Raw genomic sequence first — 26,558 nt, 5'->3', positions numbered from 1 at the left:
CTCAAAGAGGATGAAAAACGATACCTAATCGCTTTCTACCCCACCACAACAGTGACGCCCTCGCAAGATTTTTCGCCGCCAGGCCCCGAAAGACGGCGGGCGCCTTCCTTTTGTTTGAGCCGTTGCGCTACGGATGCGCCGACTCGATTAAGGTGCCATTTATTTATAAAACATTTGTCAAGCCGCGCTCGGCCTCCCTAAGCAGCCAACGCGAATAAATGATAAAACAGCAGCCCCTCTTTCCCCATTTCCAAGAGGCGATGTGACACCCACCCCCCTCCCCCAAACTCCATCACCACGCCAATCGACCCACAGTCACTAAACACCTATGTCCATTATGCTTCACCTCACCTTCCCCCATAACGAACAATTGCATTCATTCGCGAGGTACTTTGGTCATCGAGTCCAATAATGACTTCTGCAATGTCAATTTATTTATTTAAAACAAACGTTGTATTATAGTAGTATATTTGTAAAGGCCAATGAACAATTTCCTTTTCTTTTCTTTTTCTTTTCATTTTTGTTTGTTTCTTTGGAATAATAATGATTTAAAATCAATTTTACGAATTTTTTCCCTTTTACCCGGGCTATTATTATAGGTTTGTTTTCCACAATATTTATTAATTATAATTTATAGCAATGAATTTTTAAACATTATGTATCCCATAATTCAGCCTGCCCAATAAATTTCTCAGTCATAATATCGCTAACAATCGTGTATTATCAATTCGACGATATCTAATCTATTCTGCAACATCGATTATAATTCACGAAATTCTCAAATCCATGTTGCTTATGTATACGATTTTGTATTAAGCTTCGTTTATAAACATTTTTAATTCCGTCGAATACCATTGACATCTTATGCGATATCCATAATATAGCGACAGCGCGGACGTACTTAAAAAAAACTTAACATATTGTTTAATCATTTTAAAACTTACAGTAGAATCTATGATTTTCTTTTCGGGTGTGTTTTTAGAATGTATGTCAGTATGGTTAAAATGAACTTTTAAAAAATGTCGGTGATTATTATTATTATAATTTTAAAGCTTTGATAAGTGTAGTATTTTAGATAAGATAAAACAACGAAGATTATAGAAATAATTAAATAATACAATATCATACAGAATTAAACAACATTTATTAAAATCATCGACAACTTCAAAATATTACAATAAAGCCTAGATAAATTGATAAATAATACATAATATACGTATTTATTATAAAGCATGAATTTCAATAAAAATATTTACACTTTTAATCTCCATTATTTCAAGCTATATTCATGTAAAATCAGAAATATAATAAAAATAAAATAGATGTTCATCAATCAACATTGATGATATCGGATACTATATGAAATATGATAATTTTTATATTTTAACAAGGCATGAGTGCGTTAGCACGTTCATCCAGTCAACAATTACCATCGATTTACTTTAATTCTATTGGCCAAGCGATATCCAATAATATTTCGGTCCTTTCCGAATTAATAAATAAACTATTAATTAGTAAATTTTGCAATATACGTCTCAATAAATTTTGTTCTTCAAGAATCACTGATGTCAATCTGAAATTAATTACATATAAATACTATTTTTTTGACACTTTGACAAAAGCTTTGAAAATATAAGTGATTATAAATAGACATCAATAATTAAATTCTACGCAGATTAATTTATCTTGAAAGATACATGAGAGATATATCCTTTATAATAATAATAGCGTTTGGTTTGTTATGAAACAAAGTATGGATGGACTGATGTTTGAATTAATATAATCTTTATAATAAATAACATAATATAACATAAATCGTAACGAATATTAATGTAATATATAATATCGTAGGCATAAGCTTAATGTCATTTGCTGAAAATCTCGATTTTCTCTTATTCTTTATTCCTTGAAGAAATAGCTTTTATAGTAATATTTTAAATTCTGAATTATGTTAAAATTTAAAATTAGCCAAGTCGATGAATATCGATCGTGAAGAATTAATGGCTTCGAACGACGAGGACAACTTCACTGCATTTTGAAAATTATATCGTCAAAAGCTCAAAAATTAACGTGCATTCAAAAGTCGACAAATACAGTTAAATGCAGTCTATATGCAGTATTGTTTCTAATTAATGGGTGACTGATTATCGATATACTAAAATCATTAATTTTTAAACATAAGTTAATAAATATTTAGCTACTTTTCGTTTACAAAATAATTATTAGCAAATAATCTGGGAGTATATGCTTTCGTGAAAAAAAAAATCATAACTTCAAATACACATTATAATATAACAATAACTCGTATTGAAAATAATTTACGAACGTAATTTTGGAATATTTTCTAAACTCCTGTACATACAAATTCTTGTTTTCACAAAATTTGAATTTATAATTTTTTTCCAAATAAGTTGGAAATGATCAACGCTTGAATATAAGGTAAAACAAAATGAATTGTAAATATTCTAATTCCACGAAATATATATATATCAATATACATTACATTACATCTATATCATTAGACATTACAACTACATCGATATACATTTCTGTATTGATAAAATAACTTCGTTCTTCGATATAATTCAATATTCTCATATATATATATATATATATAACATCATTCGTTTTTATTTCGATATATCATCGTACGAGTTATAAATTTACTAATATAATTCTACCCAATAACTTACGTATATCATAAATTATATAAAAACGATTTTAGAATAAGGAAATTAATACAAGTTATTATTAATATTTACAAACAACTACTTTTGTCGTAAATTTCTAAACAAAATTATCAAAGAAATATTGAAATATTCACTTTTCTTCTAATCTGGCCCATTTCTTACAATCATTAATATACAATCATTATTTTACAAGTTTTCCCAATAAAAATCTTACTTTTGTATAATAATCTTAGAATGTCCATTAATTGTGTACGATACGAGGCAAATGAAATTGAGCAAACGAATTATATATAAAGTAAATTGCGTATTTTGCGGATAAATAATATTTCGATAATATGCTTCTTAATCAATCGAATCTCGCAGTTATATTTAAAGTAAACACTATTGAAGATAAAAATAGAACAAAATTAAATTACAACGACCAATGAATAAATGATCGATGTGCAAGATGAAAGGATTATAAAAGACAAGACGTAGCAATGATCGATTTTCCATTTATTGTGAATGCTGAGTGATAAAAAGTCTCTGCCCTCAAAATTCTCATTGACGTAATGAAAATGACATTTTGTATTTCTCTAATAGAAACAAAGTGAATTATAGCAAATATAATATTAATGTCAAAGCGGAAGTTTGGAAACGAGAAAAAAATGTTTGCCACTTATGTCGCAGCAATCGTTCCAACCACCAGTACAATTGAGACTCGACGCACTCACTAAATAGCAAACTGAAAACGAATATTAATAAATTAACAAATAGCAATTATTTCATAATTAACGAGCAATCTTAATGTATGTCCTTTGATATCCTTGTACAATATTATTATTATCACTTTCAATCTATCCTCGTCAAAATTACGATTTCTATTATTCCATAATTCGCATCGACATTCATTCAATAAGGGACAGAAATTTAGTTAAGACCAATGCATCGATATCGCCGATTTCAACAACAACAATCATATTGAATTGCGCAGTTTGCATTAAATTTTTGTCAAAGGAGCAAACTGTAAATTGTAATACGAGTATAAAGAATAAAAGTAAGTATAATAATATTGTCTTGATGTATTAATATAAAAAAGTAGAGCAACAGTTTTATATTAAAATTAATAATTTGTATAAGCCAATTATAAATAAAATAACGGAATAAAAATATTTTTTATAACATTGTAAATTGAACCTTAATTTGAAATTGGAATTGTTACGAACTGGCACAGTTAAAGTATTAAAGTTAAAAGTATCGAATTCATAGAGCAACCAAGTATGTTTATAGAATTTTTTATTAGCAAATCATCAATTTTATTAAATTATTGATACACAAAGAGTAAATAAAATTTGTTATTCGTTAAATGATACAAAGTATACATAGCACATACATATGCAAAAACTGTTTAAGCAATAAAATCTCAGCAATAGTGTAAAAATTTATAAACTATTTGTATATACAATCTCATAGACGATGGCTGGATTTATTTTTCTGACTATTACGTTAAATATGTCTTTTATTCTGATAAATTTAACAAAAATTAAAATATGTTTCACAATTTTCATCATTACACGGAACATTATAAATGGATAATTTGGTGAACCCGAAAACTTGTGTGTGCTGAATTATTTAAAGGCTGGATAATAAAAACAACATTATATAAGTAAAATAGAATTCATCGTTTATTTCAATATTATTCTAAGTATTAAATTATAAAATTAATCAGAAGAATCATAATTTCTCTTTTCCGCTTCTTGAAACTTTCTTTTAGCTTTCAAAAAATCGGAATACGATGTACGTGGAGATATTTTAATATCCTGTAATAAAGTAATGTAATTATTTATATTTAAATAATGAACATTTGAATGATGATAAAATATTTATTATTAATGTAATTTGATTATAATTTCGTAATATCAACGACTAGCAGAGATAAAATTTCATTGTGACATATTGATCGTCTAAAATGTGCAATATATATATATATATATATATATATATATAAGTAGATTTTTTTTTAATAAAATGAATATTTATATAATTACTGTTTGAATTGTACATGTATCGTATATTAATTGATGTAAATTGTAAAATGAAACTAACTTTTATTATGATTACGATTATATTTCAATAGCAGTTGCTTCGTACCACGTGTAATTATTTTCAAAGTCATACTACTTACATTTTTTAACGCTTCGAAAGATAAGGAAGAAAATGAATTAGATGAAGATGTGCCTGTCTTTTCAAATTTATTAGAGTTCAGCCAATCTTTTATAGAACTTTTTTTATTTTGCTTTACGCTCGACTTTATTAAGTTTAGCACCTTTTCGGATGGCGGCGACATCATACCCGCAGGATGCGAAAACAATAATGAATTATTCTTTTTGTCTGCGTAAGATGAGTTTTCACGATCTTCTACGAGCAACCGATTTGATTTAATCATAGATATAGGCTTTTCAATCTTCTCAGATGACGAATGATTGATGTTAAGATTATAAAATGATTTTACATTAATATTCTTAGGCTGTGACTTAATATTTTTCAGCTTATAGAGAGTTTTACTGCTCAATGTATATTTATTGTCGTCGTTAAATGTAGATTTCGCTACTTTGTGATCATCAACAACAATATCTGGCAATTCAAAATTTTCATCTTTATGAAAATCCTTAGCCAATCGGCCAATCAAAATGACGATTTCCTTTCGCTTACGGCGAATCACAATGGGATCGAACCAATCTTTCAGATCCCTCAATGGTAAAGTAAAATTCCTTATAGGATCCTAAAATTAAATTCAACATCTCATAAACTACATTCGTCAATGCACAATACGTGAATATCAAGTAATAATTACTCATGTTAATCACCTTAAAAAATGTTTCGACGTATTGTAATAAAAATAAGCCACAGTCCGTGACATTTGATTGCTTTGGTACGATAGGATATGCAGTTGGCAAAAAAATTTTCGAGAAACTTTTGCATTTCCGCATTTTAGATATATATTCGTAATACAAGTAACCTTTTAATATCTTGGCTACTTGGCTCGTACGAGTTCCATAAAGCGAGTCGAAAATTAAAATGCAAGGTCTGCGAAGAAATGCATAATTGGAAAAGCGTTAGAATTTTCCAATGCAATTCTATAATTATTGATATATCATTTTATATCAAATCTTTACTTGATGATATTTTTATTATGATATTTTTACAAATTTTTACCAATGATATTATTTTATTAAAAAGTAGTTAAGCACTAGTTGTAATACTTTTTAAGCAATTACGTCATCGATAAAATCATTTTGTGAATTTTTAATTAACGTTGAAAGTGAAAAAAATTTTTATAATTCACATACCGGATTTGACGCATAATGATTTTTCTAATAGAAATTCTTATTGAACGTTAATTATGGAACATTGATAACTTTGAGAACATAACTACAATGCTTTTACTACTAAATTATAATAATAAGCTTAACTTAAATTACACTCACTTCTTTATTTCTTCATTGTGAGAATCTTCATTGTGCAACTGTAGAGTATTAACCACCATACGAGGAAAACAAATAATGGCTACAAACCAATGTGCGCTAAAATGTTTATTAAATTAATTCTCTTCTCGTGCGTGACTAAAAAAAGTACTCTCAAATACGCGGGAAATGTCGTTGGTCGTAAAAAAAAAAAAAAAAACATGTATATATAAACAATACACTCTAATTAATCCAATGTAACATATCGAATGTGAATTTATTATGCAACTGTTAAAATATGTTGACAAATGTCTTTCGTTTTATAAATTTATATTCTAATATCTATAAATGATATCATCATCTTATTCCACATAATAAACAAAGTCACACCGCGAATTAGCAATGCTTAAATGACTGAAATGACTTAAAAGATTAAAGGAAAGATTAGCCCTAACTATCGGCACACTTACTGCTCATTAATCGGCACAACGACAAAGTCCTTCTCGAAGATATTAATATTCTTGGTCCATCTCTGTACTCCGGCGTATCTCTGTCGGCACATAGACACGCCCTCGACATTACTACTACTGGTCGAGGAATAGGGCTTCGCCAGTCGTGTATAAAAATGCGAGCTGAAGACGTAAGTTCTGCGTCTGTCGTGTTCAGACAGCACCTCGTGCATCAAATACTTCAAATAAAAATCTATGACGGAGTCGTTAAGGAACTCGTTCGCCCCGAGGCACTTCAAGTCCTCCGTATTAATGGCTATGCCTCCTTTAGCTGGCGATGTTGGATATATAATCAGTCTGGGTGCGCGCGAGAACAAGACAAATATGTTATTACAACTACTGCTTAAGCTGTACCGGGTCGATAATTCCAGATGGTATTAAATCTCAATAGGAGAAAGGATACTTGGAAGAAGAAGCTTTTTCCCACCAAAGCTCAATGTCATATCTGATATGATATATTTAATCGCCTTTTAATCTGTCGAATTTTTACACTTATTTTTATCTAAACGAAAAATATTGTTAAAATTTTAAGATATCATTTATTTACAGCTTACTTATACAATATTAAAGGATTATCGACATCTTACACATATATAATTCTAATTTTAAATACTTTGGATATTTCACATGGATTTTAAAGTGTTAAATATTGCTCCTTCAAAGCCGTAAAATATTCTCGACACTTAATAAAAATAATAGAATATTAACTCGACAAATTAATACATATATATATATATATATATATATATATAATCAATTTAAGGCTCAACATTTACACATTTAGTATAATTTACAAACAATTGTCTTGATAAGTTTCATTTTATACAGTCGCATGTTCCATTATTATACAATTAATAATCTTATCTTATGCTCGAATAAAACAAGTACATGTAATAATATTTATGCGTGATTGCGTAATCCGTTTATTATTATTATTTTTTTTTTATTTTTTTTTTTTTTTTTTGGTTTTGTTGGTTTTGTTGGTATTGTAGCGATAGAAGAGAAAATAGTTGTTTTAAATTGTCATATGTGTTAAGCGACGATTAGATCAATGGAATGTAAGATCACTCCTATACCTATGATTAAATGACTAATAACGATAAATAATTCAACAATAGTAGCGCATTGTTTACCAATATTGTTCAGTCTATGAATCGCGACCCTCAAAAATCCAACATAGCTTTTATCATATATATATATATAACGGTAGCATACATTAAAAGTGCGACAAGGACAAAGAATAGAATGCTAAACTTAATTAACAATGATTAACCTATTCCATTTTATATGGATATTAGCATGAAAGTTAAAACATATATTAAATTAAAATATCGTACGTAATTTTTAATATTATTTATTAATGTTAATACACGATATTGAAAGATGAAATATCACAAGAGCACGATTGAATGTATTGTCAAATTTTATTATTTGGAGCAAAAGAATAAAGTATTTAATCATTGATTTAAGGTAAGAAATAAAGACGGTCTATCAAATAGTTGACAAATAATATTTTTTAATTATTAAAGCAATACTCGCAATAACGGCATCCAACATATTTTTTATTTTTAGTAATTAATAGCAATTGATACCCAGAATGTTGATTAAGATTTAAGAGCAATTTTAAGAGAAACATTAATGATAATCCTAATTTTTGAGTAATTTTTAAAAGGTAGCAAAACAAAACAAAAAAAAAAAAAAAAAAAAAAAAAAAAAAAAAAAGTAATGTTTGAGATTTAATACCATTTTCTAATGATGAAAACAAAATTGTTAACGTACATGTTAATTTTTGATGATTCGGAATGTTCTTCACGTGATGTATTCTTATCTGACTAGAAAAAATTCATAATAATTTAGCAAATTATTTAAATATAAAATGTCATTTTTCAAAAATAAAGTTCATTTTTTTTAAATATTGTTTGGAAGTAAAGGAAGAATCATAGAAAGCTTATCATACCTACTTTTAACATTCAATATGTTTATTGAAAAAAATTTTTACTGTCTCACAGTAAATCGTGCATAAGCAGTAGAAAAACTTTTTAAAGTAATTCGATTTTATTCTGATATAAATTGATTTTCATTGTTTATTATTATTATTATTATTATTATTATTATTATTATATTTTTTTTTTTTTTTTAATTTAATCTAAAATCAAAATTGATAAATGGAAGTAAATTTACAAAGTTTCAATCCGTATATGAAAAATATTAAATAAATAATTTAATTAATAATCGCATAATAATGTTATAAAAGTATCAGAATGCAATTGCCAAATTTTGGGCGACCTGTTTATGCACAATTAATTAGTAGATTTTTAAGATAAAATTATTAACATACCAGCGGACTATCTTCTAAATTTATTACTTTTTTAATTTCAGTGATTTCTTCAATATTTCTAAAAATTATGAAAATAACGTAATGAAAGCAATAGAAAATGAAAAAAAAAACAATGGAATGATAAAAAAATATTTGCACAATCTATAAATAATCATTAGCACGTACAATGTGGAATTTGAAGTGTCAGAACTTTCAGTGGTCAATGTTTTAGTTGTTGTTTCAGTCCCATCCGTGTCCGTTCTTACTAGAACATTGATTTCTTGACTGCAAGTTTCTTCCATTGTTATTTCGTCAACGCATGTTCTCTCCATATCGATGGATTTTTCTTCTTTACTTTCAATTCCTACTTGCACCTTTATTCCATTGCCGACATTTATTTTAATATCTATTCGTTCGAGTTCGCTTCCGCAAATGGACGCATCTGAACTAATTTCATTCGAATACTTGGTAACCTATAAAGCACTAATTGCAATTATCAATATGAATAATAATAATAATAAAAAAAAATCATATAACAATCAGCGTATTAGTTATTTCGTAAGTATTAGCTAAAATTGCTATTAATATCGTTAAAAAAAAAAAAAACTAATATTAAGCTCGTGAATGTTATTAATATACTATAGGGTATGGCGAAAAAGTGATAGTTTTAGATAAATATTATATTATGCATTTCGAAATAAATCCATAAAGTTATTCATAATTTTCCATTTCGATTCTTGCATTTTCCTATAATTTCAATGCGAATTCGTTTCATTTTACTTGATGAAAATCTCCTAAGTTATATAAATATTTCGATAAACCTTTTAAACGAATTTCAAACTACCCTCCATTTGCACACTACTGCAGGTTCCATAACATTCAATTAGCTTAAATAATTAAAAATATAATCAAGTTAATGCGTCGCATAATATATCATAACTAGCATTAACAAACTTGAAGTATCAATGTGTGACAAATTTATGACCTTTAGTATATATTAAAATTATTTTATTAAAATAAGAGAATGTATAATCTTCTCTTCTTAGGTAAACGCAATGAATGAAAAAAATTTCAAATTACACAGATTCAATTAACAAGCAAGCAAATGATAATATGTAAATGATAGAAGAAAAAATGCAATTAGAAAATAACGAATGTCTATGATACCTGATGATCTACGACAATAACTGGCAATATATTTTTATTATAAAAAATTAGAACGTAATAATGTTTGATCATAATATTGAAATAGCAAGTTATAAATATATCAATAATAGTAGAAAAAAAAAAAAATGTTCCAATTGATATTATTGCCATTACATTACACTACAATTAATTTTTTATGAACAAAAAATGAAAAAAAAAAACGAAAAAAAAAAAACAAGATAAAAAATTTATAAAATATTTTTATTCTTTGATATCTTAGATAGAAGAGTGAACATGAAGCATTCCATAATTAATTATTGTGCATGGGACACATTAACCACATGTGAAATTTTTTTTTATACCTCCTATAACAAATGGCACATTGGTAAGTATTTGCAGATCTTTACTCACTGAAGAAAGTCGGTTCTCTCTTTCTTATGCTCATTTTTTTTCAATTTTGTGAAACCATGTGTTGTCATTGCAAATTTGGCAAATTAATTAACGTAGCCTTTTTAATTTACGAAAACTTATGTGAAGATATACGACTAAATAGATGAAAATTGTAATTTATGTATAAAACGTTAATAATAAAGAGCCTATGGATATTCTATTAAATAAAATCCTGCGCTTTAAATATTTCGTATTTATGAAATTCATAGCAGGAAATATACTAAATACATTATAATTAATAAGTCTAGATTATTTCATTCAATTACGGCAATAAATATTAAGCATATTTTATAATCAAATAGGTAAAAAAAAATTAATCAGGCAATTTAGAAAATATTCAACATATAACATCTTTTTTTTTTTTTTTTTTTTCTCCCCTCCTAATAAATTAATAAAATCGATAATAAAATATAATAAGAATCTCAGGCAATAAAATAAAATATAATTTATTAATTACTAGAAATTACGAATTATAAATTGAATATTAATATATAAAATAATAATAAAACATAATGATGAAAGAATATTGTAATTATAAACACGTTTATTATTTCTAATTATTAATAAAAGCTATTTTTTTATGGACATATAAGATAATATTTGATTAAATGAAAGATAAATTAATATAATATATTGTAATTTACAGAAAATTCATAAAAATTCATGAATATATAAAATTAATAAAATAAAACTATTCGATTGTAATATGGAAAATTACAAATAAATGTCTTAAAAATATTAATAATATTTAAGTTAATATATAATATGGCATTCACCTTGCATATTTCTTAAATAATTAGTTAATTCTTTAATGTATTTAATAAAAAATTGTATTATTAAAATTAATTTACTATATCAATTTATATTTTTACTTACTTTTTATCGCAAAAAATCATATTTTTCACACATTATAATATAAGAATATAAGTAGTCTACATTACTCGTCTATTCGTATTGATTTAATTATTTAATTATATTGTATTTAATTAACCGTACGTTTATATATTTATTTTAACATATAATTTGTAATGCATCGATCATTTATCTTTTTAAATATTCGAATAATAATAAACAAAAACCGAAGAACGATAGAATACATAATATATTTTAGTATAAATAGAATTCTAATTTTTATTTTATAAACTTCGTAAATAGTCGACCTACAAACTAAACTTTCAAATAATAATTAACGAAATACTACAAAAAGCAATAGAAATATAATGTATGAATGTTTAGAATACTATGTAAATTTTACTATCTACAAGGCAGCGAATATTTTCTTACTTTGTTCTGTTTTTTCATAAGTTATATTAATAATAAATCGTTTGCACCCGAAGATGTTATAAAACAATTGTGTATAAAATTGTCCAGAACATTTAACATTAGAACTAACGAATTTGATTTATAAAATAAAACTTCTGTTCTCATCAAGCTTTACTCACTTAAAAAATTAAAACATTTTTATTACAACGTTTTGAAGACTCGTATAAGACAATCAAATAAAAAATAAATAATGTCTATCTATTGTGTAAACATTAATCATTTATATATATATATATATATATATAATTACAACGGTGATTAATAAATTGTAAATACTATTATATTCCTATTATAGATATACATATATTAAAATGTTAGTAATATTAACCAAATAATAACATTTTATTGAATATTTTGAAATGCTTTTTATCTTTTTTAATACATTAGTCGATTTCAATATTTAGATCGATAATTTTTGTTAATATATAAGAACTATACGTTATTAGTATTCTCATACATCCATTTTAACTTTTCATACAATGAAGATATTTAATACTAAATAATTATATGATTTATATATATATATATATATATATATATATATAATAAGTCTTTCTTTTCATTTATTTATAATTCAGAATTCATGTTTCACATGAGAAACAAATGAACAGTTGCAAGGTAATAAAATATTAATGAGATAATACATAATTAGCTAATTTACGCTGGATGAACTATTTTAGAAACACTGGCGATCTGAAGTAAATTATTATTTTTTTTATTGATATCTATTATTTCGAGAGAGAAAAAAAAACAAATTCTATTATACTTTTTCAATCCTACGTAAAATTTATTGTATTTGTTAAATATATTAAGTATCAAGCAATGAAAAGATGTCAATAAAATGCATGTGAGTGGCAGAATAAATATTAGTAAAACTCTAATATAACAAATATAACAAAAGAGAATATAAATTAATAATAGAAACTATTAAATATCTTAATAATAATTCGGTGATATTAATGTAAAAAGTATTTTAAAAATTTGAAAAATATTTCATCAACTAATTATTTAATAGTTACATTAACATTATTTATTTGATCGTATGTAATTTGCTTTAAAATGATTGCAAACTCGAATTATTAACTATGCTCTCTCCCGAAAACTTCATTGATCAAAGTTTATTTGTAATATTCCTTGAAAGAAAACTTATTTTTACATGTAACTTTATATCCTCTAATGTTTCTTTTTATTACTCGTATGAATAAAATAGAAGAATTCAACACATACGGAAAATTTATGTTCTGCGATTGGTGAAGAATTGATCAAACCATCACTTACATTTGATCTGTGGAAATAAATATTTCAATTTTTTGCTGACAATTTATTTGCATGTTTGATTTTGAAAATAGTCAAATAAACTTACAATGTTTTCGAATTATTCGAATGATTACTTACTACACTTGTACAACTATCGGCATTAACTAAACCCTTATCATTAATAACTATATTTGTATCGGATTCATTATTTCGATTACTCGTTCGACTTTCAACTATGTAATCAAAATCGTAATTTTCATCGATTACTGTGTACATATCCAGATGACAATCTTTAGTTTCATCTATCTGAGTTTTTACCTAATGAAAAAATTTTAAATTAATCATTATTATATGTAACAACATTGCCATATAAAATCTCCTGCACTGTCACAAATGCAAATTAAGAGTCTTAATTAAGTTAAGATTTAATATTTACTTATAAACATTTCGTTCTTTTTAGTATTTAATTAATATTTTAATTTCTTTGTCATGTATTTATTATGAATTTAAGATAAACATTCATTTTGATTGAAAATGAGGAGTTTCAAAAATCAGCGATGATTAGCATATGAATTTCACATTTCGCGTTTAAAATCTAATCCTACCCATCAAAATTTAATATTTACATTCTAAAACATAAAATAGTTTTTTAATCTATAATGCCGAATTCTGATGATTTACTTATTAATGTACTTTATTAAAGCGTATTTTTAAATCCAATTACCCGATGGGAAAGTACTTACAGCCGAGGTAAAAATGTTTTATAAAAAAAAAAAAAAAAAAAAAAAATTACCTATTGTATAATAAAATTTTTGTCATTAAAATAACTATAAAAAATTATATATAAAACATACAAATTTCCAATTATCCATTACTTAAGCAGATATTATGAAAGTAACTGAAATTCATCGCTCGATTAAAATGCAAAGCAAACGTTCAAAGCAAACTTTATATTGTAATGCAATGTTCTTGAATATACAATCAATTAAATGAAGAAGACTTTATATTTTTAATAACAAAATACCGTATATTATACACATTTGCTACATATTCACGATGTAAAAATTTTTTATTTAAATTTCAAATTTAATGAGAAAATTTGTGAAATTTTACGCGTTTTAAATGTAATGTAATGTATACTCTATCAGTTATATATGTATGTGTTGTTTTAAACAATTTTAAACTGTATATAGACATTCCCAAAACCAAAAATGACAAGATTATACAAAACTAATTATTGTACAAGCAGCATAAACTATAAAATACTGAAATTAGAAAACTGAGCATTTAGATTAATCTCCTTAAAATTAAAATCAACATTAATCTACTCCTATTTTGTAGATGTCTTAAATTATAGATAATTTGCAAAAATATTTTCCAAAATATAAATAAAATCATAGAATACAACCCCCTTATGATATTTCGTAATAAATACATTTTTCTGAGCAATTATTATTTTTTTAATAAAAAAAATCTTGATGACCGATAAATAAAAATAAATTTTTATATTATTCTTTTGTGTAAACATACAATAGTAAATGTCATTTATACATTGTAAGTATTATTTTAAATATGAACCATTAAAATATGAATAAAAATATATTTATTTTCTAAATTATATCAATTTACAATAGAGTAATGAATCACAAAAGACAAAGAATAAAAAAGCTGAGTATAACGTTAATATAAAACTCTAATAATTTTCACTCGTTACAATCGTAATATCCCATTTAAAATATATGAGAAATAAAATAAATTACACTTAAGATTTAAGTGTGCTAATATATCAGAATATTATAAAAATAAATATGAAAATTATGAAGCTGTACATTCCATATATTTTTTATACAATGTGGGAAAATTAGAATAGAAAAAGAGATATAGTGGTGAAGTTCATCAAATCAAATTAATTAATCGTGAAATTATTTACACGATAAGTTTGTTTTACATATATAATTAAATAATAAAAACTATAAAAATTAAATTTACATATCAAATATAAATTAATTGATCGATAAATCAATTATGTTCATATTTATTGATATTTACTTACAATATAATGGAAATAATATTTAAATAGTCATGTTTATTAGAATATTTATGTGAATTTTAACTTTTATCATTAATAACAATTAATAACAATATTTATATGAGGAATGAAACATAAAATTGGCATGAAAAGTTTATAATCTATTAAAAGAAAACTATTTTAATTTTCTAACAGTGCTTCTAATAAATATATAATAATCCGCTTCAAATAATATATAAGAGATTGGATTATTGATATAAAAATCATGTAGAAAAATTAAAACCATAATTCAGGATAATGATGCACACATCTATTACAATATAGGAGTAAATAAATTGTGTATAAATTTCAATGTCAACAAAATTGACAAATCCGTATACTTAATAAATGGAGACTGGAAATAAATAGTAAATTAAATGCAAAAAAATTGTCTGGTGAGCCTATTGTTTTACGTTGAGCATTTAAATGATTATCGGAAATGTTACGTGACTTATTCAAGTCTTATCTTCATAATTTAAATGGGAATGTTTACGTTCTCGCGCTATTTCCCTTGGTCGCTCTATTATCAACTGGCCACCTAACCTCATCCCAATTTACAATTTCCACTATGTAACATCAAATAATAATGAATAATGTCGAGACTCGAGTGTAGAGTGAAAGTCTTAGGAGCTCGTGGGTTAATAATGGGATATTACACTAGTAAATATCATAATATCGTTAAGTATTTCATTTAATGTACGTTCAGGTAAAAATTTAATGTAATAGCGAATTGGCCGAGTAAAAAATCTTGCAATAACTCGTAAACTGATATCAATATAAAGAAGAACGATCGTAAAACAAAAACAAAAACAAAAACAAAAACAAAAACAAAAAACAAACAAAAAACAAACAAACAATAATCATAAATTTGCCTAATTACCGCTTCTAAGATATTGTATTCGTCAAGTGCAATTGGCACTTCGAAAGTAATCAATCTTTGATTGCCGTCCGGTAAGACCAACAGCACCGAGACATTTCGCACATTTTCGTTATTCACTTGATACGCTGTTTCTTGTACGTCTTCCTTGGCAATCTTTTCGCAACTAACACATTTGCCTTTATAATCCTGGCCGCAATTGTATTTGCAATTAACTCCATCTTCCGATAACATGACTTACCGACCGTTGAAAATACTAAATCAGCAATATCCGCAGCTCCTTACTTTAATCCTTGTTTCATTGTTTCTAAACAATCGATAGATTATTTAACCTAATCACATTATTATTATTTTTTTCTTTTTTTCTTTAAATAATTTATATAGATTCACACGCATAATGCCCGACTTAACCTACAAATTTACTACCAATGTAAAGCTACGTATTTTTATTTACGTATAACAACATATTTACGTCGCACGCTAAATTCGACATTATACATAGTTGGACTCGGATGATATTCAGCTCAGGTATTCGACAAGTATTTTTGTCTTTTCACATAAGTAGCACTGTTTTTGAGCCGCCACAAAAATTATGTCGAAAATACTGTTATTGACAAGACACGCCGTAAACAATGAGAGATTTGAAGGTTATGTCATTGTCGCATGTATGCCTCAATGTTTTTCTTGCTATAGATAATTAATTTAGAACGGATAATCGATTTATTCGTTCCCACATTATTCTGATAAATAATTTATGAGGGCAACATTTTGTGGATTAGGTTATCAGTGAGGAGCAGCTCGGGGACAAATTAACCGTTACGTCATATCGAACATTATGTTGCTATATGAAATGTTTACTTTTTAAATTAAAATTGATCGTGACCTTGTGACATTCAAAGAAAGCACATGACAAAGGAAAACATTAGAGGCGTTTCGCACACAAATTAAAATTATTATGAATATAATTCTTGAGAAACGGGGCCTGTAAATACATCGTAAACATCGGAATATGAATTATATATATATAGGAAATAATTTATTTTTAATGGAAGAACAAAATATACGTTAACTTGAGAGAAAAGTAAAGGCACTACGATCTGTATCAGATAATTTACTATACACGCATACCCTATTGCATAGCTTTTTATTTTTTTTTTTTTTTTTTTTTTTTTTTTTTTTTTTTTTCCTTTGAAGTTCGACAGGCCAAATAAACAGGGACCAACGAGACTTTTCCAGGCTAAGAGGCGCATGAGAGAGAAATAGAATAATCCGTCTACTATCGCATATGCATTTCCGATTATTTACGTACTGTCGTCGATTTATTCACAAACATCCAAAAAATTCCAAGAAGAATAACAATGACCATGATAATATTAATATTTACATTATGCATAAAATAAACTTGAGAAAAATATTTCTCTTCTTTTTTTTTCTTTTCTTTTCTTTTTTTTTTTTTTATATAACATCTATTAAGAATTTTCTAACAATATGGAAACACAAACAAAAATCTTTCATTCTATTATAACGAATCACATGATAAATATTTAATATTTTTATTTTTATTGTTCATAATATGTTTGTACGTTGTAATGATAAATAATGTGAATAATAATTATTATGGATTATAATGAAAATTGTTCAAATGAAAAAAATTTTTCTTTTATCACGGTTATCAAGAGCGTATTTTTTATTGTTTCAACAATAATAATAATAATAATAATAATAATAATAATAATAATAATAATAATAACAATGACAACAACAACAATAATAATAATAATAATAAATTTAACCAAGCAAATTCATATTTAATAATTTAAAGCAATTTATTTTTGTTAGATGCAAAAGATTAATTAATGATATATAAAATTAATAACTTATTTCTTATTCAAGTACAAACCCACACGATTGCAATAGCGTAATAAAAAAAAAAAAAAAATCAATTTATGAGCTTATTTTATTATTATTTCATTTTTATAATAATAAATCTTATTTTATAAATTCACTTAAGAATGTTGATTTTGCTGTCGATATAATACATAACGGACATAATTCCTCTAGACTGAATGAAAAAATAACTACGTCGCATTATACAGTCTAGTTTATTAATTATTTATTAATCAATTAATGGTGGCATATAAAATTTTCTACTAATAGTTGATGTATATATTAGCAAGATAAAAGTAATCGACTGGATGTGCGCATTGTATATGTATTTCCTCTATTATGCTTTATGAACTCAACGGTGAAAACATACACAGATGAACCAGAGAATCAAGAAAGTAATATTTGAAATTAATTATTATACGTCTAATAAGAAGTTTTACATGCGCAGGGCAATGAATTCAGTCATACCTATATAAAATTGTTTTTTTTTTTTTTTTTTTTTTTTTTTTTTTTTTTTAGATCAATGATAAAAAGGCATTAATTAACACGACTATTTTATTTAAAACATAGTAATTTTTAAGCCTTTCAAAATTATTCCATTTCATCATATTGATGGACTGTAGACATTATTATGAACATTATAAGAGCAAGGCAAATTATTATGTAACGAGGTAAAATTTTAGCTTAATATTAGCAGTAAATTCATTTAATTATTATGTTATACCTAACTTTATTAATCAATTTTTCATTAAAATAATTTATAAAACAATAATAAAGGTAATGTTAGTATTTCCGACTATTTGTAGAATAACCTTTTTAATGCATATAAGCAATGAAATTTTCATGGGATGAAACACGTGCTTATAATTCATAATTATCATATTTAATAGATTATTGGCCATCGTCGTTAACGTTATGCTCATCATTATTATTATCCATCAATTAAATCTGAAATTTAGAGAACCAAATGACTTGATCGATGTCTTAATTATTTTTCAATCAACATACCTACGTCTAGATAAGATTTTTATTTATTTATCCTGTTTTCGCACTAAAGACTTTGACTATTTAATACGCGTGTAGATTGTATAGTTTCGATAATGATCGGTTCGTCATAACTGTCAATGTCCAAATACACTCGTAACAAGTTAAATAGATATTTTGATTCATGTGTAACAGTACAAAATTTTAAGTAAATATGTCAAGTTTAAGCCTTAAATCAGTCTTGATTTTGACTTTCGGCCACTATTAAAATCAATCATAATGCTGAATTGTGTTTCAGGAAGTATATGTGTGGTATTCTAGCGATCGATTCAACTAAATAGATTATGTCTTGCGTAGCGATATTTCACAAATTAGATTTTATTAATGTCGCAAAATTATTAAATTTTTGTAAAAATGATCAGGAAAATAAAAAAAAAAAAAAAACCAAAAAAAAAAACAATCACGAGAGATATGTGTGGTGAAGCAACAAATTGGCTTATTTATTGCCCGGGCGTTAATGAGTAATACGTCACTCTCATGGAGCCTAATAATAGGTAAATAATAGGTTTGATAATTAATTACCACACGGTCGGTGGATAGTAGACAAAGGGAGAGAGAGAGAGAGAGAGAGAGAGAGAGAAAACATCAAATTATGAATTTGGCTCGGGTAAAGCGACGTTTCACCTTGTCCTGTGTATTGTAAACTACAATTGACTTTGAGGATATTCGCTGACGCGAGACTCGTTGCTATAAATAGTGGCAGCAGCAGATATCGCGCTATGATAATAATTGCCTCTCAATACAAAAAAAGAGCTGAAGAAAAAAAGAGTACGAAAAGGTCGGATAAACAAAGAGGAATGATGTCGTTGAGAGCGAGCGCGGCCGGTTTGAAGCGATTTTCTTTCTCGGCTCCACGCTCCTCTAATCGAGCCGATTTCGCATTGGCATAGGCGCGCGCGGGCCCCAACACTCTCCTAATTAAATCTCCGCTGTACCGAATTATCGGCGCGCACAACAGCCTTCCCTTCCTTCCACCTTCCTTCCACCGTCCGTCTTCGACACGACGAAAAAAGAATATATATATATATATATATATACATATAGGGGTCGATCGGCGGTCGGCGGATGGATTGGGAGGGAGGGCGGCCCGTGTGGAGGGGAGAAAATAAAGGAAAGGACGAGGAGAGCGAGGAGAGAGCGCTGCCGCTACCGCTGCTGGCCTTATTTACGTCCGGGTTATTTACGCGCGATTTTATGCTTCCATCGGGCCGGGAGAGGAAACAGTGAGGGCCCTGTGCGCCTACGGTGGTGCTTTAACCGCGCGGGGGCGGGGAGCTGCATCGCACAAGAGCCGCGGAGAGTAAATATTAAAATACGCGCGACGGTCATCCGCGTCCCCCTTGGGCGCACCGGAAATTCTTGCTTGGACCTCGGCCCTCGGGACTCGGGGAGCTTTCTATTCGTGGAATCGGCTGATGCTCTTCGGAATTGGCCATGGACGGTCATCCCCGGGGCGACCATCGATTTCTCACACCGATGCCAGGCCCAATATATAATACAATCGCCGTTCACGCCGCGCTCGTTTCATTTTATCCTCCTCCTCCTCCTCCCCCCGCCCCAACACACACACACACACACACACACACACACACACACATCTCTCCCCACCGCCACCGCGACTTTTTCCTTTTCCCTTACACGGCCACTACTGGCTGGCTTCGGCCGTTGCAGCCGCCGCCAAACTTTTATTTCGCGCTTCAAAATGCGCGGCCCTACGGCATTTCCCTTACGTTCTTCGTTCCTTCGGGCTCTTCCGCCTTTCATAAGAAAAGCCCAATAGCACGTTATCCTTCGTAAAAGCTTCGTAAAATTCATAAAAGCTCGCGCCTTGCACACAGCTCGATTAAATCTTCGACTTATAGAAAAGCATAAGAAAAAGAAACAAAAGATAATTAAACTATGCATTTCTACTGGAATTTCCGAACGATAGTACTTTTCAAACTTGCTCGCCATTATTATTATTATTATTATTATTATCATTGTTATTGTTATTATTATCATTGTCATTGTTATCATTGTTATTATTATTATTGTTATTATTATTGTTATAATTGTTATTATTGTTATTGTTATACCGAGCTTAAATACCGATTTTTAATTCTCTTCCTCATCTCGTCGCCTTAAAATCACACGCTTTTATTTTAGCATTTACAGCTTATTTTCGTTGATATGGTCTTGGGAGAAATGTCGATACAGTCGGACGTCGTTGCGCAATAACAAAAGAACATACATTATTTTATTGAGAAAATTTTAAGGAAATCGGAAGGTTTGCTGTGACGATGTCGCAGTTATTATCTCCGACATACGAGGGTTATAATAATTATCTTATGTTAATAAATTCTTTAGTAATGCTTAAGAATGTCAATTATCTTTAAAATCAATTCTCCATTGATTTCGTATTGAAGAATGCATTATCATTTTCTACATTATACTGTGAAACAATTTCTACTTTTAAAATTAAAATTATTCACTGCACCTCGACAAAAGTACCCTTTATAAAAATACCGTTTTTTAATAATAAGTCTCACAAGTATTGTATACATGTCGGCAATTTTGTAATTGAATATATATATAAAAAAAAAAAAAAAAAGAAAAAGAAGAAGAAAAATACACATTATTAAAATTTAACAATGTAAAAGCTTGTTTTATCAATATTTTCGAATGTACCCATGGACTTCTACGATAAATTTTATTGGAAAAAAACTTTATATTTATCAAAATAGTATATTTAGCTTTTTTTTCTTCCATTTACGATTTGAGTTTTATTTTAACTTTCGACAGTCATATTGAATTATCCAATTGGTCACAAGAATGTTTTTATAAATTTAAAAAATTATTATTATTTAATCACAATATCGGCAGTTACATTTGATTGGTAAAATGTATATTTAAAAAATTTTATTCTTTATTCTTTCCACGCTTTCAATACCACTCGGTCATTTTTTTTTCCTCATCAACTTTTAAGTTTGTTATTATTATTAAAGTAATTGAACAGTTTTTTGAAAATTACGCCTCTACCATTGAATGCCGTTTGCCTATGTTGTAAAATTAAAACGAGACTAAATTACGCACCGTCTTAAGGTGAAATTTTATTCTGCAGAGCACATTGTAAGGGTCCGACGTTCTTTCTCCTCGTACTCGAGAACGAAAGGTTTTATACGAAAAGATTCATCTATCTCCTCCCTTTCTCTGTTCCGACTAATACAATGATAAAGTCGCGCCACACAAGGCCATACGCGTAATAATGTTTAAGCGCTTAAGATACGTAATACCTCTACAAAACCCCTAATGACATTCAAGGTACTTGCGAGTGTGTGCGTGCACCGCACATTACCGTGGATGCTACATTATGTCACATCAATCAAGCTACGCATACACAATCTCATGCGGCAATGCGCGTATATGTCAACATATTTGCTAATAGGCATTATTATAATAGGCTAGACGGCGGCACTTGCCCCCGTCCTATTTAGCGAAATCTTAAACGGCAGATGAATTTCCTCGTCCTTCGGAACTCGCTTATTCGTAAGCTACATATTCGTTACGCTATAATGAGCTTCTTACGAATAGCGCATGCAAAGTCTATTAGCAGTTGGCTGAATATATATCGCGCGCGCACTTGCATACTTTGTTTCGAGAAATGTGCATTTGTTCCGCGTAGCGGCACATACTACTACCACTACTCTCCTCCTCAATTTTCTTTGCTTTATTTTCGTCGGCGAATGAATGGAAGGAAGGCTGCTTATTTTAACTACCTTTGCAGCCATTCTGCAGCCACTCTAAAACGAGCTAATTTACATATTTTGCATCTCGGCACTTTTCATCATTGAGCGTCGATTCCGTGGCCGATCGAGCGGCTCGTTAAAACCGCTTCGAATTAAATCCCAGAGATCGCTAAAGCCGTGTTACGTGGTTACGACTTTTCCGGCTGGCCGAGCACAAAAGTCCAGCACAGCATAGCGTGACACATCTTCGAAGCGACCGTGCCAAGCCTGCCTATTCTCCCGTATACCCCCACCCCCTCCTCCTCCTCCTCCTCCTCCTCCTCCTCCGCCTCCTCCTTCCCACGCCCACCCTTATACTCCTATTCGCGATAGCGTCAAATCGCTCCTCGGCCTATCGTCTCAACCACGACGGCACGATCACCGCGTTAAAATGCAAAAGAAGAGAGGAACGACGAAGTGCCTGTCAGTTTACCGCGCCGATACAACGCTAAACCCAATAGAAGTCTTGGGTGTCAAGTTTTCGTGGTTTCGTTCGGAAAGTAGTAGCCTTCCATTATGATACGATCGTATTGGACATAAGGATGAGTAATTGGGAACGTGGCAAGGGGTAGGTGGGGCGATGTGGGTGGCGGCGTCGTTCAGCTGTTGGACGTCGCTCAAGTTCGACCGTCTTCTCCGTGTCCGGCCCTAATTCCCTCCGTCGTTCTAATTCGGTTTTTCAGCAGCAGCAGCAGCAGCAGCAGCAGCAGCAGCAGCAGAAGCAGAAGCAGAAGCAGAAGCCGAAGCCAGCGATGCCGACGGAAACGTCGCCGATTCACCCATCAGCGCGATTTTCCACGAGGGCGTCGTCGCTCCTCCACTCGGACGTGCCAAGGATGAGATAAGCCGTGCGCGCGCACGCACACTTCTTTAATAACGTATAAGCTGCAGACGCTTATTCCTCATTGTTGACGAGTCTAAAAATATTGTTTTCGCCAGACTTTGGGCTTTGCATGAAAATAACGGCGGGCAGTGGTAAGAGCTTTTGCAACGGTCGAACAAAGCGCGCCATCGCTCACGTTGCAAAGAGCCTCGGGAATGTGCGCGAGCGAGCGTCGTTTAAGCGCGAAAGAAAGTTAAAACTTTAAAAAGCGCGAGTTAATAATAAAAGTGTGGTAATGGCCGTCGAAATGGGGACTCGCGAGCCCCACTGATCCGGGATTTAGAGGCTCGCTTTTCTAAACTTCGTTGGCACTTTCGTCGGCCTCGCGCGCTCCTTGCGTGGACCACCCCAACGACTCTCTTATTCTCTCTCTCTCTCTCTCTCTCTCTCTCTCTCTCTCTCGTCTTCTCATCTCCCTCGTGTGCCCAAAGCATTGGTCGATTGTTTCTCACACGTTTTCGCGAACTTGTTCTCTCTCTCTCTCTCTCTCTCTCTCACGAAGCTAACGATCGTCGTTGGGCTGCTTGAGCACGTACCGCGAGACACAGAGCTCCCGTGTCATTATTCCCCGCTTTATTTTTAAATTGATAATGCTGGAGGTGTTTTATTTTTAGAAATAGGTAGCTTTATGCACCCCGAACGCGGAATATCCTTAGGAATATAATAGTTATGGGCATTGTGTGCCGGCGACGTTCGACTGAAAAATTTTGGTAACCAGATATGCGATCTATTTTGGAACAAACTACGAATTTCCGGGTAGCTGTTGCAATAATGCAAGACTCGATAGTTCAAATTGCCTGAAATTATTGTCAATAATCGTTTTTCGAATATTTATAATGCGCACGCGATGTACTCTTGGGATCGACGATTTTTCAAACTCGAAATATAATCCTAATGGCGTAAGCTAGATTTCTTGAATTCCGCTGGATTATCGTCGATGTAACGTGGGAAATTAATTTAATTTGCTACACGACAGTTTGTCAACATTATCGCCGTCTCTCCAATGCTTTTATTGATATTCCATTTCGGTCAGTCAGCTCGTTTGAATCGATCCTATTGTCATTTATCATTATTCAGCTCATATAGCGAGCGTTGAAATAATGTGGGCGAGAGGATCGTAAATTAACAACGTTGCCGTTAAAATGAATTTTATTCGTTAAAAGGAATTTAATTTAAACTGATTTAATGGCAGGTAAGTTGAAAGGGAGAAAAGGCAGAAAGAAACGCGCGGACAATGAAGAGAGCAAAGAGAGTAAAGTAAGTAAGTAAGTAATAAGTTGAGTGACGAGGATCAATGTCCATCGCCTTCATTTCATGGTAGAGAAAGCAATATGCTCTCGCGTCCCATTCAATATCCTCCCTTTTTAATCCTATCAATAACGTGTCGTCCTAATAATGTAAACATCGAATAAAAAAGCGACCGAGAGAGAATGCCCAACCGGTTGCGCAAAAGCGTCATTTTGATAATCGCGCGCGCTCACAGCTGAAAAACGCCGTAAAAAAAGCAGTAATTTGGAGAAGGCACAGTTTCCATCATAAATTGAACAATCGCGGAGAAAGAGAAAAAGCGTAGGCGGTACCCGCGAGTCCCCGAGTTTCGCACGGCCGTGTATATATTGTGGAAAGCCCCTCCACGGACGCGAGGAGAGCGAAATTTCGCGAGCCGCGACGTTTTCCCATTGGCCTCCGCGCTGGATAACAATTTCGTTCTGTCCCTTCCTCTTACTGCACAGGGCGGGGCCTAACACTTCTCTCTCTCTCTCTCTCTCTCTCTCTCTCTCTCTCTCTCTATCTCTCTGTCTCTGTCTCTCTGACACACGCACGCACGCACGCACGCACGCACACACGCACGCACGCACACAAACCCAACACTCCCTTTCTCTCTCATAACTAAGATTTTCCTGCTTTTTCACGCATGCGTCGTATTGATGTTTTATACCATGCATGCACAACTCCTTTTTGCTCTCAGGCCAACGACGCGCGGCAGCTTCTTTAATGATAATATGAATTCTGTCACTCACCATCGTCCTCTCGACTAATATAGGCAAGAATTCTTCGTATGAAATGTTGCAGCGTCCTTGTCTTTGATAGTCTGTTGATGCATATGCAACATTGCCGAGTTAGAAGAAAATGTTGTCGTTGAATGTTCTAGCCTCGGGATATTAGGTGCTTTCTTTTTTGTAATCAAGTCCACCCCACAACATAGAGGCGGACACAAGTTGTAATCGGGTATCAAATTGAAATTTATATTTCGGCAGTTGACAAATAATTAATGTTTATTATCAACCTAGGAATATAAACGATGAAGGAGTAGGAATATTTATGAGTACAATAGGACAAAAAAGCGGTTTACATTGACTCGATAGTTGCAGACAAGAACACAAAAGTGGAAAGATGATAGGTTTGGAAAACTGTTGGGGAAAAAAACTATTGTACATCGATATATTTTCATTGATGCAAATATTTTTAGTTTAACAAAATTAATTTTGAAAAAAAAAACACAACGTGGATCCAATATTAAAAGAAAAAATAAATAAATAACACAAAGAACCACAAATCAGATGGTAAATTAAGAATATTTTGTTTTTTAATTTTCATTTAAGAAAATAAATAGTCTAGTCGGTCTACCGTCTTCTCTTCGTGCGTTAATTATCTTAAATTTTAATATCATCAAAAATTTTATTATTACATATTGTATAGTACAGAGCATTGGGTAATTAATATTTAAGAAACTATGTTTACGCTTTTATTTTAATTATTAGTATTTTTTATTTAGTATTAATTATTAGATTAAATTATTAGTACGACGGTTTGATAATAGGAAGTGAAAGTATGTTAATGTAGGAATTAAATAAAGTAAAAGATAACGTTGTCGATGATAAATAATTGAATTTTATTCA

At 29.8% G+C, this 26,558-nt stretch overlaps 2 protein-coding genes across 2 annotated transcripts; both read right to left on the bottom strand.

Annotated features, from left to right (window-relative positions):
• Positions 1-4,375: 4,375 nt before the first annotated feature.
• On the bottom strand, positions 4,376-8,500 carry LOC105365314 (sentrin-specific protease 7-like). Its single transcript, XM_011503450.1, has 6 exons — positions 8,422-8,500; positions 6,604-6,939; positions 6,158-6,253; positions 5,537-5,756; positions 4,855-5,451; positions 4,376-4,489 (listed from the first exon to the last, which is right to left on the bottom strand). The coding sequence occupies exons 2-6, from the start codon at positions 6,813-6,815 to the stop codon at positions 4,391-4,393; spliced, it is 1,224 nt and encodes a 407-aa protein (XP_011501752.1). The 5' UTR covers positions 6,816-6,939; positions 8,422-8,500; the 3' UTR covers positions 4,376-4,390.
• A 387-nt stretch (positions 8,501-8,887) lies between these two features.
• LOC105365386 (uncharacterized) lies at positions 8,888-16,368 on the bottom strand. The gene is made up of 5 exons (XM_011503529.1): positions 16,084-16,368; positions 13,242-13,453; positions 13,106-13,163; positions 9,117-9,432; positions 8,888-8,928 (listed from the first exon to the last, which is right to left on the bottom strand). Exons 1-5 carry the CDS (start codon positions 16,312-16,314, stop codon positions 8,888-8,890), a joined length of 858 nt encoding a protein of 285 aa, XP_011501831.1. The 5' UTR covers positions 16,315-16,368.
• Positions 16,369-26,558: the final 10,190 nt, after the last annotated feature.

The sequence above is a fragment of the Ceratosolen solmsi genome, unplaced genomic scaffold, assembly GCF_000503995.2.
Source record: "Ceratosolen solmsi marchali unplaced genomic scaffold, CerSol_1.0 scaffold33, whole genome shotgun sequence".
Classification (NCBI taxonomy): domain Eukaryota; kingdom Metazoa; phylum Arthropoda; class Insecta; order Hymenoptera; family Agaonidae; genus Ceratosolen; species Ceratosolen solmsi.
The sequence above is the reverse complement of the archived record's forward strand: the minus strand, read 5'-3'. Positions and strand labels throughout refer to the sequence as shown.